Source organism: Aspergillus glaucus, assembly GCF_001890805.1.
Source record: "Aspergillus glaucus CBS 516.65 unplaced genomic scaffold ASPGLscaffold_2, whole genome shotgun sequence".
Taxonomy (NCBI): Eukaryota; Fungi; Ascomycota; class Eurotiomycetes; order Eurotiales; family Aspergillaceae; genus Aspergillus; species Aspergillus glaucus.
The window spans coordinates 1322975-1337525 of record NW_019170454.1 but is presented as its reverse complement, the minus strand read 5'-3'; the positions used below and the strand labels follow the sequence as shown (position 1 = coordinate 1337525).

Sequence of the window (14551 nt, the reverse complement as noted above, 5' to 3'; positions counted from 1 at the left end):
CTGATCTCTGTACCATCATAGTATCATGTGACCCTACCTCCAATTACTCATAATCTGCTAATTCATACTACATCTTCTCTTTCTCTTGCCGTCGTATATTCCGCTCCGGGATCTTTGTGGGCACGTGACCAGCGCACGTGCCACTTTTCCGACGTAAAATAGCAACTACTTCTCTTTCTCTTGATTTGCCCACGTCATCTCCTCCCTGTGCTCTCCCCTCTCTTCTCCTCTTTTGCTTCACTGTTCTCGTTCCTTTTTTATTTGTAGTTGCGGCTCTTGGTGGGACACTCTTAAAAGAGAGGCTGGTCTCCGCGTCAACAATCAACCCCTCCATATTTTTATTCATTTCTCTGGATCCCAGGTCCGAGGGCGTCTCCAACGTTATTTTTAACCATCCATCACTCATCCCACCGTAACCATGTCCTCCAGAGGCAACCAACGAGGTCGCGGTGGATCGATGGAGCTTCCCTACCGCCCCGGAGGTGATAACCGTGGTCGGGGTGATTTCAGAGGTCGGGGTGATGGTAGAGGCCGAGGAGATGGCAGAGGCCGAGGAAGAGGTGACGGTGGAGATCGAGGAGGAAGGGGTCGTGGACGAGGCGACTTTCGAGGAGGTCGTGGAGGTCGTGGAGGAGGACCTCCCAGAGAACAGGGTCCCCGGATCTTTACGTATGTCCCCTTCAATGAAGATGTGATCGCCAAGGGTGGCTTCGACTTGACTAGATTGATTGAGACATGACATTCCTTCTAGCAACCCAAGTGGTCAGGCCGCATCATCGACCGAAGTTACAAAGATCGAAGATGCAACCGCCAAAGCTTTGGCAACCAAGAACCGAAAGACTCCAGGTCAGCTTCGTTACCCAGCACGACCAGGATACGGAACTCAGGGACAGCCTGTCAAGCTCTACGCCAACTATTTCGAGTTGAAGTCCTTGGGCAAGGAGCTCTTCCGCTACCATGTCGATATCGGGGGTGATTCTGCCGGTCGCAAGCCCACCGGGAAGAAAGCCCGTCAGGTCATTCGTCTGCTGCTTGGTGAGCACTTTCTCCAATGCCAGAACAGCATTACCACAGACTACCGTTCCACGCTTGTGTCGCGGATTGAGCTCCCGAATAAGGGAACCTATGATGTCCGTTACCGCGACGAGCATGAAGACGAATACCCGGAGAACCCCAAGGTTTACAAGGTCACCTGCCAGTTCACGGGCAAGCTCAATCCTTCCGATCTGCTGGATTACTTGACATCCTCCAATGCTTCAGCCATGTTTGAGACCAAGGCAGAGGTCATTCAGGCTATGAATATTGTCCTGGGCCACCAACCGAAATCCGATCAATCCATCGTATCGGTTGGTGCAAACAGACATTACGCCATGTACCCAGACTTGGCGGAGAAATGCAGCTTGGGTGCTGGTCTGGAGGTTCTTCGGGGCTTTTTTGTCAGTGCTCGTGCAGCGACAGCCCGTATCTTGGTCAATGTGCAGGTCAAATATGTGGCCTGCTACCAGGAAGGCCCACTGGCAAACGTTATTTTTGAGTACCAACGCGGCAATGGTTCAAACATCTACAAACTTGAGGCTTTCCTCAAGAAATTGAGAATTAGGGCGAACCACATCGTGAAGAAGAACAAAAAGGGACAGGGTGTTCCTAGAATGAAGTCAATTGCAGGCCTGGCCACTCGTGCTGACGGATCGTCACTACCTCAGCCTCCTAAGGTGTCTCACCACGGGGCTGGTCCTCGAGATGTTCAGTTCTTCCTTGATCAGCCGGGCCAACAGCCATCGTCTCAAGGCCAGAGCGGACAAACACCGGGCAAGAAGGGCAAGAAACAGCCCAAAGCTGGCCCAGCGCAGGCTGGCAAGTACATCACCGTGGCCGACTTCTTTCGTCAGGGTAAGTATATCTTGCAAATATGCAATTACGTGACCACTGAACAAGCTTTTCTAACTGTGTCTCAGCATATAATGTGAATCTCGACTCCAAGATTCCCGTGATGAACGTTGGGAACAGACAGAACCCGTCATACCTGCCGGTTGAGGTTTGTATGGTCGAGCCCGGTCAGCCTGCAGGTACCAAACTCAGCGGGGACCAAACTCGGCACATGTTGAACTTTGCTGTGCGGACCCCTGCGCTGAATGCCGGGTCTGTCGTGAACCGTGGGAGTCGCGTACTTGGCTTTGCCGGGCAGAATTCTACTCTAGTGAGTTTTGGCCTCGTTACTGGAATTGCTGCGATGTATAACTGACCACTGTTTTTAGGCGAATTTCAACATTCAGCCAGGACTTGACCTTGTCACTGTCCCTGGCCGTGTTCTTCCCGCGCCTCGTGTCTACTACAAGGACAACAGGTCGCAGCAGAAACCGGTCGATCCAATGAATGGCGGCTGGAACATGAAGGCAATTCGATTCTCGCAGGGTACTAAACTGGCTTCTTGGTCGTGGATTTACTTTGATGCTCCCAGGGCGAGGCAGCACTTCAATGGCCCCGACGATTTGACTGCTTCTTTGAAGGGTCTCGCTGGGAAGTTGAATGAAATTGGTGTCGCGATATCGGTACCTAAGCCTGGCATGAAAATAAATTTGTCCGGGCAGAACACGGAAAAAGAGGTTGAGAAGGCGATTTCTGACATGATGGCCCGCCACCAACCTACGTTGGTCTTCACTATTCTCCACGGCAGTGACAGTGAACTGTACAAGTGTGTGAAGCAGGTCTGTGACGTCCGCCTGGGTGTACGCAACATCTGCGTACTCGCCGATAAGCTGAAGGGAGCCAACGACCAATACTATTCCAACGTCGGTCTCAAGTTCAACCTGAAGCTTGGCGGGGCTAACCAATCTTTGCGACCGGCGGACCTGGGCATCATCAGCGAGGGCAAGACTATGCTTGTGGGTATTGATGTCACACACCCGTCCCCCGGTTCCGCAGGCAATGCTCCCAGTGTGGCCGGCATGGTTGCCTCCGTGGACCAGTACCTGGGCCAATGGCCCGCTGAGATCAAGATCCAAGCCTCTCGACAGGAGATGGTCTCCGATCTTGACTCCATGCTCAAGACCTGTCTCCAGCGCTGGGCCCGGATGAACAAGAACTACCCCGAGAACATCATCGTCTATCGTGACGGTGTCTCTGAGGGCCAGTATGACATCGTCCTTGACAGGGAACTCCCGCTCCTCAAGAAAGCCTGCGAGGAGACTTACCCGGCGACATTAACCAAGAAGTCCCTCCCGCGGATCTCCATAATTATCGTTGGCAAACGTCACCACACCCGCTTCTACCCCACGTCCGACGCAGACGCTGACCGCGGCGCCAACTCGAAGAACGGCACCGTCGTGGACCGCGGCGTCACCGAAGCCCGTAACTGGGACTTCTTCCTGCAAGCCCATTCGGCCATCAAGGGCACCGCCCGCCCTGCACACTACTTCACTGTCTGGGACGAGATCTTCGCCCACCAGAAACCCCCACAGGGATCCCCGTTCAAGAACGCCGCGGATATTCTCGAGGACCTAACCCACCGCATGTGCTACCTCTTTGGACGTGCCACCAAGGCAGTCAGTATCTGCCCGCCGGCGTATTATGCGGATTTGGTGTGTGAGCGGGCTCGTTGCTATCTGAGTCAACTGTTTGACCCAACCCCTGCGGCGACGCCGTCTGGAAGTCTCATTAGCGGTGCTGCTGGGACCTCGGAACTTGGAGATGTTGCGATTCACCCTAATGTGCGTGACACGATGTTCTACATCTAAGCGTGTTTGTCTTGGTTAGCGTGTTGGACCATATCTTTGGATTTAGGTGGGTATTTTTTTTTGTTAGATTGGCTTTTTGAATGTGAACGAAGTAAACGATCCAGAATGTCAATGCTGTAACCACGCTTGTAGACAACAGCTTTGAGATTGCGATAGGCAGTGCCATTTACTGCATTCTTGGAATATCCCAATGTTGATATTCACTTTACATGAGGTCAAGTCTCGCAGTGAATTCTGCAATAGGGCTCGTCGTAGTTCTCCTTTCAACGAAGTCACCACCCAAACCCTCGTCAAGATTAACCTATCTCTGCCAGCGCTGGTATCGTATGGCTCAACCATACGACCTAGCGCCACAATTGACACTGCTATCATCATTCTTTAAGTGCATGGCAACAGACAAAGTCTACAACCCACGGCTGCTTCCGCTTTGGGGATTTCTTACCTTCTTCGCTCTACCAAATACAGATAAATCTCGCCAAACCCCGTCTACCATCTAACCGGCGACCTCACTCCTCATTGAAGGCCTGACCCGGAGAAAAAAAAAAAAAAAAAAAAAAAAAAAAAGGAACTCCCCGTGCCTACTGTGTAATGCCACAGAAACCATACAAGAGTGATGGGGAATAGGAACGATAGGTTATTTTACAAACTCCCGCCACAGACGTGGCCGGCGCTGCCTGGTGCTTGGGAAGCTCCCAGGATTGGTCTCTGAGTGTGATCATTCTCACAATATGGACATGTCAGTCTGTAGGACACAAGGCAAATCAACGAAGGCGTTGAGCGAGCGTTTGCGTTCTTGGAATTCCTTGACAGAAAAGAATTTGCGGTTTGTGTTCTGTCAGCGGCAGACCTCCATTGGGACGATCTTATGAATCTGATGAGAGCACCCCGTTCTATGGGGTATGGGGCCAAGCCCCAATTTCATGAACTCCACCAGGCAGTCCACGAAAACCAATGCTCAATGGATTATATCGACAGTGTTATCCTGTGTCTTCGCATTGATCTACAAAGACCGGAGCGATTGTGAAAGAAATTGACAAGGAGTAAATAGACCAGGCAGAGAGTCGGCGAGGCGCCCAAAATTACTTCTGATACCATGCTAATCGACGAGACACCATCCTTGGAGACAAGGCTCCCTCAATCACCACCACGCATTGTCTTCTTGCTTTGATCATACATGATCTCACAGATTAGGCCTTGGTCTATTAAAGGATGAAGGCTGTGGAGGATCTCATTTTACTCAAGAGTGAGCGCTCTCGAAAGCCCAGACCAGCCGGCGTGTTATACATCCAACATGAGCACTCCCCTCCCGCAGGCCGAGATCCGACATGAAGCTGCCCTATATTCAGCAAACACTCTTGCATTTGGTCTCTTGTCCTCAGACATGGACGCTGTCGAGAATTGATATGTCTTCCTAGCTGCATCTACCTGTGTACTTCCTCGCAGGCGACAGTATTCCGAATGATAAATCCCAGAAACAAAGCTAAGAACTGTTCGGCAACAGATGATCCCAGAATATGTCAAAATATTTATTACGGCATTTTCACACGGCGACTAAGACCCCAGATCGATGCACATGCCGCTTCCAGGACATTTTAATTTGCAAGATATGACAGACACTTAGAGAAAAAGGGCTCTCGGGGGTGCCCTCGACGAGACTCTCAAAATCCCCAAATCAAGTCGGGCGCCGTCTTCAGAGTGAGTACATGATTGATAAGTAGCTTTTATGAGTATTCTCACTCCGTCAGTGGCAGATCTCCATTGGGACGGTCTTATGAGTTTGATGTGCAGTAACCTTATCAAGGATGGGGCAAAATCAATCCGCTCCTTTGATAATAAACCCTGCAATCGAGAAAAGCAATGCCGAATGATCTGGTTGACAGTGGTACAATGTTCATCGCATTGCATTACAGATTAAAGGGACATGGAAGGAGAGAAGAGACGGCAAATGCCGGAAAACTCGAAAAAGAATTTAAGCCAGAAAGAAAGCCAATACGAATCACGCAGATCGTATGGATCATTCGAGGTCAAATATTACTGACCTTCCACAGTAACTTATTCTCAACAAAAATAGCCGTTCTGCCTCTTTTCTTGAATACCTTCTCAGTCTTATCGGCGAACTGCTATTGCAGCATGGCGATTCTTCGCTGCTGTTTAGATTGCCCCAATTCCAATATGGCCACCACCCAAACCCTCTGGGAATATGTAATCCGCTACCCAGAGTTTGCTGATTAGCAGAGATTGCCTTATTGTTCCTTAGAGGAATACCACACCGAGATATGCACTTTATATTACTTGGAAGTCATAAATACATTAATAAATCTTGGTGGAACCAAGCCATTACACTATGCTCACTGCATTGGCGTCCTTTCAGATCACCGCAGTATCTCTTCCAGATAATCGAAAACACATGAAAACATGGGAAATGAATCTTAAATACACCACGATACTTCCCACGCCTCAGGAATCTTGGTTGGATCCAGCATTCACTTGTATTGACATTAGTCAAAGAAGCCGACTACCGTCGGCAACAAAGGCGTCTTGAAAATTGGAATAGACACGAGTCGCCATACTGTTGTTCCTTTCTAATGTAATGTAGTATTGACGAGTGTTCTGGCCAGGGTATCAAGCGATAAAATGCGAGAACCACTTGAAACAAAAGTCCAACGGACGGAATCCACCAAAAGGTCGACCAAATACACGTACAGCAACAATAGATAGTCGAAATTCTACTACCAGCGTCCAATGGCCAGTTAAATTAAGAGGGTCTATGCATACAGAGCAGGCAGCCCTAATGAAAAAAGCCAGTATACAAACCCAGCACGGCCTATGGCTCGATGCAAGCTCTAACTGACTTGGTGGAATCTCAGCGGATATCTAAGCCTCAAATATGATACCGATCTACTGATCAATGGGGGGACTGACTTCAATAGTTGCATCTTCTGTCGTTCTGTCTTACGTTATGAATTCTAGAGTTTATTTGGCTTGTACAATGCCACATGGATACGCAGTGACCAAAGGTGCATGAACTTATGGCCCTTACGGGTCTTAATTCCCTTAGACGCAAATATACTGCAGATAATTGATACTATACGACAGTTCGCAACAGCTGTGGATGGAATTAAAAGAATCGCTGGAAGGTCTACAACGTATTGCTGCTACATTACGTCTAGTGCTACTTGACATGGCACACTCTCGCGCACCATCATGGACCTATACAGACTAAAAAACCGCTTTTTTTTTTTTTTTTTTTTTTTTTTGCATCTACAAAGCGCAAAGCTTCCCAGATTCAGTTTCTCCAACCCAAGTTTGTGACATACTAGACTCATTGGATGAGACTGGTTGGAACTACCACAGACATTCCAGACAAACATCTTGTCTCTGCAGTATTTGCACTGTTAGTTTCGACCCAGCCATCGAAAAAGATGAGAATAAAGATCCACTGTGCAGCTGACAGACGTGAAAACCACCACCAAGTGCACAATTTACATACTGTCCGACGCTCGAGAACAAGATGAAACCACAAGGTGTGGCTGGCGTGCAACGGCGAGGGTTTGGATGGTTCTTCCAAATCAACCCATGTGGCACGTAACGATGAGAAACAATGCGTTTCGAAACATTCTCAACTATATTGGAACAAGGTGGGGATTATGCTCCCTTCGATGCGATGCCACAGATGCTAGCAGAGTCCCATATTGTGGACGAAGACACTCATTTTGCGAAGCGCCGAGTTGTTACCAAAGAATAAACTGTTGTGGAGTCACCAAAAAGAAACATCGACCTCACCAGCGTCACGGGTGTTTGCCGTGGGAGAACCCAGTAGGTCAGAGGAAAGCTACATGACTGGTTCTTTCCTAAAATATACCAGTGAACTCCGAAACAGAGCTATAAAGCCAAAGGAAAGTCAGTCATTGCAACCGAAGGCCGCAAGCCGAGAGCTTTTTCTTTCAGGCGATAGGCGGGTATATCAAATACGTCCTTTCAAATGGAGACATTGAGACGAGATTGAAAAGCTTGGCCGAATTCAAGAAATATCTAATAGCAACTCGAGAGACAAAGTGAGACGCCAAAAGTCGCTCACAGCATAATCACAGCTACGAACGATTGCTTGGGATTTACCCAAAAATGGCAACTGCCGTAAGGCCACTGTCGGCTGCTGAAGCGTTTTTCATTTTCATGTGGAGCACCCGGTTTACTGTGACAGTTACCCTACATACCTAATAGCGAGTGCTACGGATTGATGAGCCACAAGTTACAATATCTGTCAAATGTGACTGGCTATTTAACGTGATCCTAGCATATACCAAAAGACTTACCGACACTTATATGCCTAGAAAATATAGGTCAGCATCCAGCAAGTCCTCACAAATGCCCTTTATCAAGACAATATGATCGACACCGGAGCCCCCCCTCCCTCCCCAAGGCTCCTGTCCCAATGGATTATATCAATAATTACAAAGGACACTGGAATCAAAGAGGTCAAAGAGGTCGAAGATGGTGAAGAGTGCACTCCACGTGGAAGGACGGCATGAACGACCATACATATCAAGGTGACCATGAACTAGGGTTATAGCCAATGTGCCACTGTGTGACCCCTGTTTTCCCACAACCCTTCATACCTAGTTTGATCAATACAATGAGCTTTGAAGACCATTGGCAGCCACAAAACCATCGATGGTCCCATTACTATTCGCTCCGTTCATGTTGGACGAATGCTTGTTCGACACCGGCCAAAGACAAGGCAAAATGAAGCGTGTCAATTTCCTGGTGACCGACGCAGGGACCATCTTCATTGATCCACACACAGACGAGATATCGCACAGAGATATGTGATTCCTTCAGGCGTGGACACATTACACGAGCTCACGAGCTAAAAATTGACAAAACAAATCCACGTGGTATCATTATCAAATCATCTCTGAAGTACACACTGCAACAAACCCTGTATGTAAAGGAATAGTCCCGACTGCATTTTCGAGTGACATGCGCTCGATTGGTAGGGCGAGGGAAGGGCGTTTTGGTGCCGGTTTACACCATCAATATCAGCAAAGGTCCACTTCTGAACAGTCTAGAATTCAAAAAAGGTACAATTCTATAAACATGCAATGATCAAGATATACATTAAAGAAACAGAATTTTGTGGCTCTATGTACGAGATTCAATACTTACTCAGATCCGGTGACGTGGACCGATTGCTTTCCGTTCTGTTACGAGAGTTAGCATCGATAGACAGATAGATGAGTATACGAATTGAGAACATACCTTAGTCCTGTAGTACTTGACACCGACAGAGTTCCCATTCGCGACATCATGCGGAATAGGGCTCGTGTAGTTGTAAGTCGGCTGGAGACCAGCCCAGGTCTTCTTAACAGTGTTGAGAATGCTGCGACCACCGGAGCAGGTACCACTCGTAAGGGGAACAGCCCACTTGGGGGAGTACTCAGAGTATTCTTCCTTAGACAACGGGCCCGGGTAGGTCTCGTTGAGGTACAAGTTGTCGGTTTCCACTTCCCAGTTGGTGTACCCGGTCTTCTCAGCAACCCAACTGAGAAGGTTGGCACCGCAGTCCCAGCGACCAAGCGAAGGAAGACCCCAGTTGGCGGACAAGGAGGCGATTATGGAGTAGTGGGTGTAGAAGGTGTCATCCTCCTTGCCCTTGAGGTTCTCAGGGACAGCGCCGCCAAGAAGAAAAGTGAAGACCTTGTTTCCGATCTCGTAGGTGTCGGTCTCATCGAAGGTGAGCTGAATCAGAGTGTCCTTGGTAAAGTACTCGTCCTCGAGCAACTCAGCGAGGAAGCGGTAGGTCCAACTACCGGCAAAGGTGATGTCGGTGTCGTGGGCATCGTTAGTCATGTTAGGAGTAATGAACATGTGCTGAGGGAGTTTCTGGTTCTTCAGGTCATCGTAGAAGCTGGTAAAGTTCTTAATCTGGCGGACGCGAGTGTCATCATCGGTGACAGAGTCGAAGAGAACCAGCGGGTTGTGCTTGCGGACGTAGTCGCTCGCGTCGGTCTCGGAGAAGCTGTAGCCCTGGTAGCCGGCGTAGGGCAGGTGTTCCTGGTACTCGCCCCAGGTGATGTTCTTCGTATCGAAGAGATCCGCAATGGTTGAGACGTTGGAGGGAAGCTCGACAAATTCGTCATGGTCCATACCCCAGGTATCACCACCAGCGGAGGCACAGTAGTTGGGCTGCGAAGGGTGCGTGAGGGCCCAGAAGTTGGTCAGGGTGACACCCTGCTTGGCGAGCTTGGAGAGATGGGGGTCCTTTGCGGCGGCTTCATAGTCCTATGCGAAGACATTGTCGTTAGTTCCCGGTGCGTGCGATCAATGCGTAAGAAAACGTACCGTATTCTCCAACCAGATATTGACAAACCGGTTAAACGACAAACCCTGGACATTCGAAACCGGAGAGTTAGGCTTAACAGTCGCCCGTGCCTTTGCGATTTCCTCGGAAGACGGGTTATGAGAGCTCTGCGCAACAGCAAGAGAAAGACCTCCGAGGAGGGCGACGAGAGAACCCTTGGCGTGCATGATGCCAACAACGCTGAGAAGCTTGACTCGACAGGAATTTTGTAGAAAAACAAGAAGGCTAAGACAGCGATCGGCTGCTCTTATATACGGCTGATCTTGTCGCTTTGCGTGCGCTGACCAATCGGTCCTTTTGGACTGTCGGGCTTGAGGGGTTCCCAATCGGGAAGGCGAGATCGAGGTGCTTGTTCCACGTTGTCCATCCCCTTGCGCTGATTGGGTGTGATATCCGGTTACTAGGCTTGATATGGTATGGTGGCTGGAGTGGAGTATCTTCGTTTCTAAAGCTTATCCATTTGGATATTTTCATTGGTCAAGCCATGCGGGGTGTGGAACAATACCGAGATGGCAGAGGCACGTGTCGGCATCTCAGACTCTCTATGCATCGGAGACAAGCGAACGTCGTATTTCGTACATCCTTCTATCTATGTAATACCCTCATTGTGATAGGCAGTGTCATTAGACAATACCGAACTGTCATCAAACCACATCCTGCGCCCTTCTCACGCGCTGTGCCGCATCGTCCCGAACTCTTTCCACTATCTCACCGGCATCCAGAACCTCACCAACCAACCCAACACCCGCTCCTGCATACGTAGCCAACCTCCCCTCAGGTCCCCATCCTGCATCGCCTTTAGCTTGAGCCTCGTCGTGTAATCTCTTCAACTCATCAAACGAAACGCCGGCAACATGGTCCTCCCAGCTGCGGTTCGTCACCGTCCGCGGACTAAACGGCTCAGGCCATCCATACGTCCCGCGGAGGTGGTTATACAGTAACGTGCGCGTAGTATTAACAGCACCCTCCGTAGCCTGGACGACAGCATCCCGATACCCTTTACTTATGCGCGCCTCAGTCGACGCCAGAAACCGTGTCCCCATAACTACCCCATTCGTACCCAGACAGATAGCAGCAGCAGCGCCCCGTCCATCTGCAATGCCACCGGCAGCAATGAGCGGAATACCATGGCCCATAAACACATCTGCGACTTCAGGCAGCAGAGTAATAAGCCCCATTCCATCCTTTGCCCGGCCGTGACCACCCGCCTCAGCACCTTGCACGACGACGACATCGGGCCGATGTGCACTTTCGACTATGGACCGTGCCTCTGCCACGGTCCCGATTTGAATCCAGACCTGTGTCTCCGGCGAAGCCCCGCGGATCCCCTGCATCCATTCATCGAGTTCCTGTTGGCCGTTGCGGGGTGCATATAGCCATGCTGCACATGGCTTGTGCGACGCTACAGCGGACAAAGCTGTCTGCAACTCATCTTTCCAGAGGAGAAAGCCTACTCCGACAGGCAGAGTCGGGTGACCAGAGGGTAGCAGGCTGGACAGAGATTCAGATTCCCGGATTGCCTTGGCGGCGGTGCTCAAGTTCTGCTCTGTGCCACTGGCATCCATTGCTGGGCCGATAAATCCTAGGCCGCCTGCTTGAGAGACGGCCACGGCGAGGGCGGGGCCGGCGGACATGGCCATTGGGGCGTTGGCTAGGAGGGGTTTCTTGACCCATGGGAAATTGGTTGATGGCATTTTGAGGAAGTAGGGAGAATTGATATGATTTAGTTTGAGTTCTTGGAGACAACAGATGTGAGGAATAGTGTTGGTATGGACTGCTCATGTGTCATCAGCTGTACGGATTTACGGATAACCGAGGATGATGTTCGGATATTAAACGTTCATAATTCTACACATCGAGAAAGAAGGATGGTAATTCGTAACTAGAATCGGCTCTGATATCATAAGGAAAACCGTGTCAACATATTTTAGCGCTACAATTCTCTTTTATGTGGTGGAAGTCATCATTGATTCTCCGTACCAAAAAAACGCTTTCTATCTATATACATGTATATGCAAGCATATCTAGAAAGCATCATGAAAAGACATTAAGTCGTCGACATATCCAATTAAGCAAAAGACTTGGCCTCGCCCTCCTTGAGCTTGCCAGCACCAACCAGTCTCTTGACCTCCTCAACATACACGTTCTTAACAGCACCAGCATCCTTTCCAGCAGCAGTAAGACGCTCAGCGAGCGAAGCAAGGTCCTCGGCCTCGAGCTTGCCCATGATAAGGTCAACGTCAGTCAAGACAGAGTCAACCTGGGCAGCAGAAGGCTCGCCTTCGGCAAAGTAGCCGACATCCTTGACAGAGGCCTTGACAACACGCTTGTTCTTCTTAGCGGCATTCTTAGCGGCCTCCTTGGCCTTCTTGTTCTTCTCACGGTCAGCCTTGGCGGCCTCCTCGGCGTCCTTCTTGCGCTGCTCCTCCTCCAGACGGGCCTTCTCCTTCTCCTCGGCTAGACGCTTGGCCTCGGCCTCCTTGTCAAGACGCTTCTTGTCCTTACCGGCACGGGCCTGCTGGCGGAACTTCTTGATACGCTCGTCCTGGCTCGAGGCGTCGTCTAGGACCTTACGGAGACGGGTAATGTCCTCGGTCTTGCGCTTGCGGCGGGCGTTGGCGTTCTTCTTCTCGATGTGACGCTTCTGGTCACGGTTCTCGTTGTCGTCAGGAACATCCTCATCGAGGTACTCGAACGATCTCCAGCTGTCAAAGTTGTACCAGAAGTTGTAGAAGTTCTCAAGTTCCTCCTGGGTGGTGTTGTCGTCACCAAACAAAGGCACAGGCTGGATCTTGGAGAAACGAGCCTCGGACTCGAAAACCCGTCCCCAGAGCTTGAAGAATTTACCCTTAGCAGCAGCCTCCTTCTTGGTCGGGGGCTCAACTTCGGCGGCTTCGTCAACAGAGTCGAACTGGCGGCGGCGGACAGGGTCAGACAGCAGCTCGGAGGCCTTCTGGATACACTTGAAGAATTGGTCGTTCTCGTCGCGGTCTCCCATGGCGGCCTTCTTGTCGGGGTGGTGGCGGAGGACCTTCTTGCGGTGGGCACGCTTGATCTGGTCGGGGGTTGCGCGCCAGCGGTGCTTGGCCAGACCCATGACAGCGTAGTGGTCCTGGCTCTTCCAGTCCTTGGCTTCGCGGGAGAGCAGCATGGCATCCTCGGAGTCCGAGATGTCGTCGTTCTCATCCTCCTCGGTCTTCTTGGCGGTGTTCTGGGCCTGGATGCGCTCATCCTCGGAGAAGGTACGGCCGTGACGGGCCTAGGGGGTGTTAGCAATTCAAATTCCATCATTTCATAAAAGATAGAGAAGAAGAAGAAGAAGACATACACGGCGAGCATGAGCCAGGAAATAAGGACCAACAGGCTCCAAATTCCTCTGAGTAGCGCCCGACAAGGCACCAACGGCCTTGAAGTCCTTCTCAGCGCTCCAGCCCCCGGACACGAGGGGGAGGGTAGCGTTAACAGTCTGCACAGCAACCATTTTTCCTGATTTCCTTCTGCTGTGTTATGCTTTGAAGGAGATTGGAGGTGGGATGTGAGGGTTGTGCGGCGCTGATCGAAAGAAGTCAAAGCAATTTTTTTTCTGCCGAGGAATCCCGCCTTTTGGTGGGCCAATAATGGTGAGCTAGTTTTGGAGGCATGGATTATCGTAGAATTTCGGATTGCGAGTACTTCTCAGACTCAACTTCGATTGTCTGTTTTGCTTCGATTTAGTATTACTGCTTTGCTGGAATCTTGCTTGTACTGGGGAAGTTCAGCTCGTTTCATTCTGTGACCGTTGCGACTCGATTCTTCAGATCGTCGCCACCCGCTCTTCCGGAGAAGCAGCTCGATAACTACGTTTGACATTCACCATTCTACACCACTGTCTTATTTGCAATCAATATCTATACCATGGCTCCCCAAACCGCCGTATCCGCACGAAGTGCCTACCGCCAACTCCTCCGCGCCACCCGCGTCGCTTTCCGAGGTGAGATACCTCCCAAATCGACCGAAGCAGCATGATATTGACATTGGTGGCTTATAGATGACGTCCGAGTCCTCATCGCATCCCGACAAGAAGCACGCCGGAACTTCGATGCCCACCGCCGTCTAGCCGTCGATACACCCATGCAGATTAAGCATGCCGTTGAAGTGGCGGATCTCCTTAGACATAACCTCGTGCAGGGGTCACGGGAACAGGGTGTTGAGGATGCGAGATGGGGTGCGTTTTTCTCTACTCCGGTGGCAATGTACTGTCAGGTTGTATTATAATGGGTGATGCTGACATTGTTGTGACAGAACTCCGTATCCACGAGGAGATCGAGCGAGGGGATAATGACTCGATTAAGGTTGGAGGGAAGACTGTCAAGGTTGATAAGCCCTGCTCGGCGCAATGATTGTTGCGTGCCTTGACGATTTCCTTTCTCCTCGTTTCTCATGGACGGTCTTTACGCCTACGCATACTGTATTCTTC

At 50.4% G+C, this 14551-nt stretch overlaps 5 protein-coding genes across 5 annotated transcripts; 2 read left to right on the top strand and 3 right to left on the bottom strand.

Annotated features, from left to right (window-relative positions):
• Positions 1-217: 217 nt before the first annotated feature.
• On the top strand, positions 218-3790 carry ASPGLDRAFT_42335 (putative RNA interference and gene silencing protein (Qde2)). Its single transcript, XM_022545590.1, has 4 exons — positions 218-669; positions 752-1890; positions 1956-2197; positions 2256-3790. Exons 1-4 carry the CDS (start codon positions 419-421, stop codon positions 3732-3734), a joined length of 3111 nt encoding a protein of 1036 aa, XP_022405432.1. The 5' UTR covers positions 218-418; the 3' UTR covers positions 3735-3790.
• A 5110-nt stretch (positions 3791-8900) lies between these two features.
• On the bottom strand, positions 8901-10262 carry ASPGLDRAFT_117816 (putative acid phosphatase; the record flags this gene model as incomplete). The annotated part of the gene is made up of 2 exons (XM_022539906.1): positions 8901-10016; positions 10077-10262. 2 exons carry the CDS (start codon positions 10260-10262, stop codon positions 8901-8903), a joined length of 1302 nt encoding a protein of 433 aa, XP_022405431.1.
• Positions 10263-10739: 477 nt separating this feature from the next.
• On the bottom strand, positions 10740-11789 carry ASPGLDRAFT_117507 (nitronate monooxygenase; the record flags this gene model as incomplete). The annotated part of the gene is made up of 1 exon (XM_022539875.1): positions 10740-11789. One exon carries the CDS (start codon positions 11787-11789, stop codon positions 10740-10742), a length of 1050 nt encoding a protein of 349 aa, XP_022405430.1.
• A 374-nt stretch (positions 11790-12163) lies between these two features.
• On the bottom strand, positions 12164-13576 carry ASPGLDRAFT_116883 (putative ribosome associated DnaJ chaperone Zuotin; the record flags this gene model as incomplete). The annotated part of the gene is made up of 2 exons (XM_022539812.1): positions 12164-13354; positions 13424-13576. The coding sequence occupies 2 exons, from the start codon at positions 13574-13576 to the stop codon at positions 12164-12166; spliced, it is 1344 nt and encodes a 447-aa protein (XP_022405429.1).
• A 413-nt stretch (positions 13577-13989) lies between these two features.
• ASPGLDRAFT_63553 (LYR motif-containing protein) lies at positions 13990-14474 on the top strand (the record flags this gene model as incomplete). The annotated part of the gene is made up of 3 exons (XM_022548677.1): positions 13990-14065; positions 14123-14299; positions 14377-14474. 3 exons carry the CDS (start codon positions 13990-13992, stop codon positions 14472-14474), a joined length of 351 nt encoding a protein of 116 aa, XP_022405428.1.
• Positions 14475-14551: the final 77 nt, after the last annotated feature.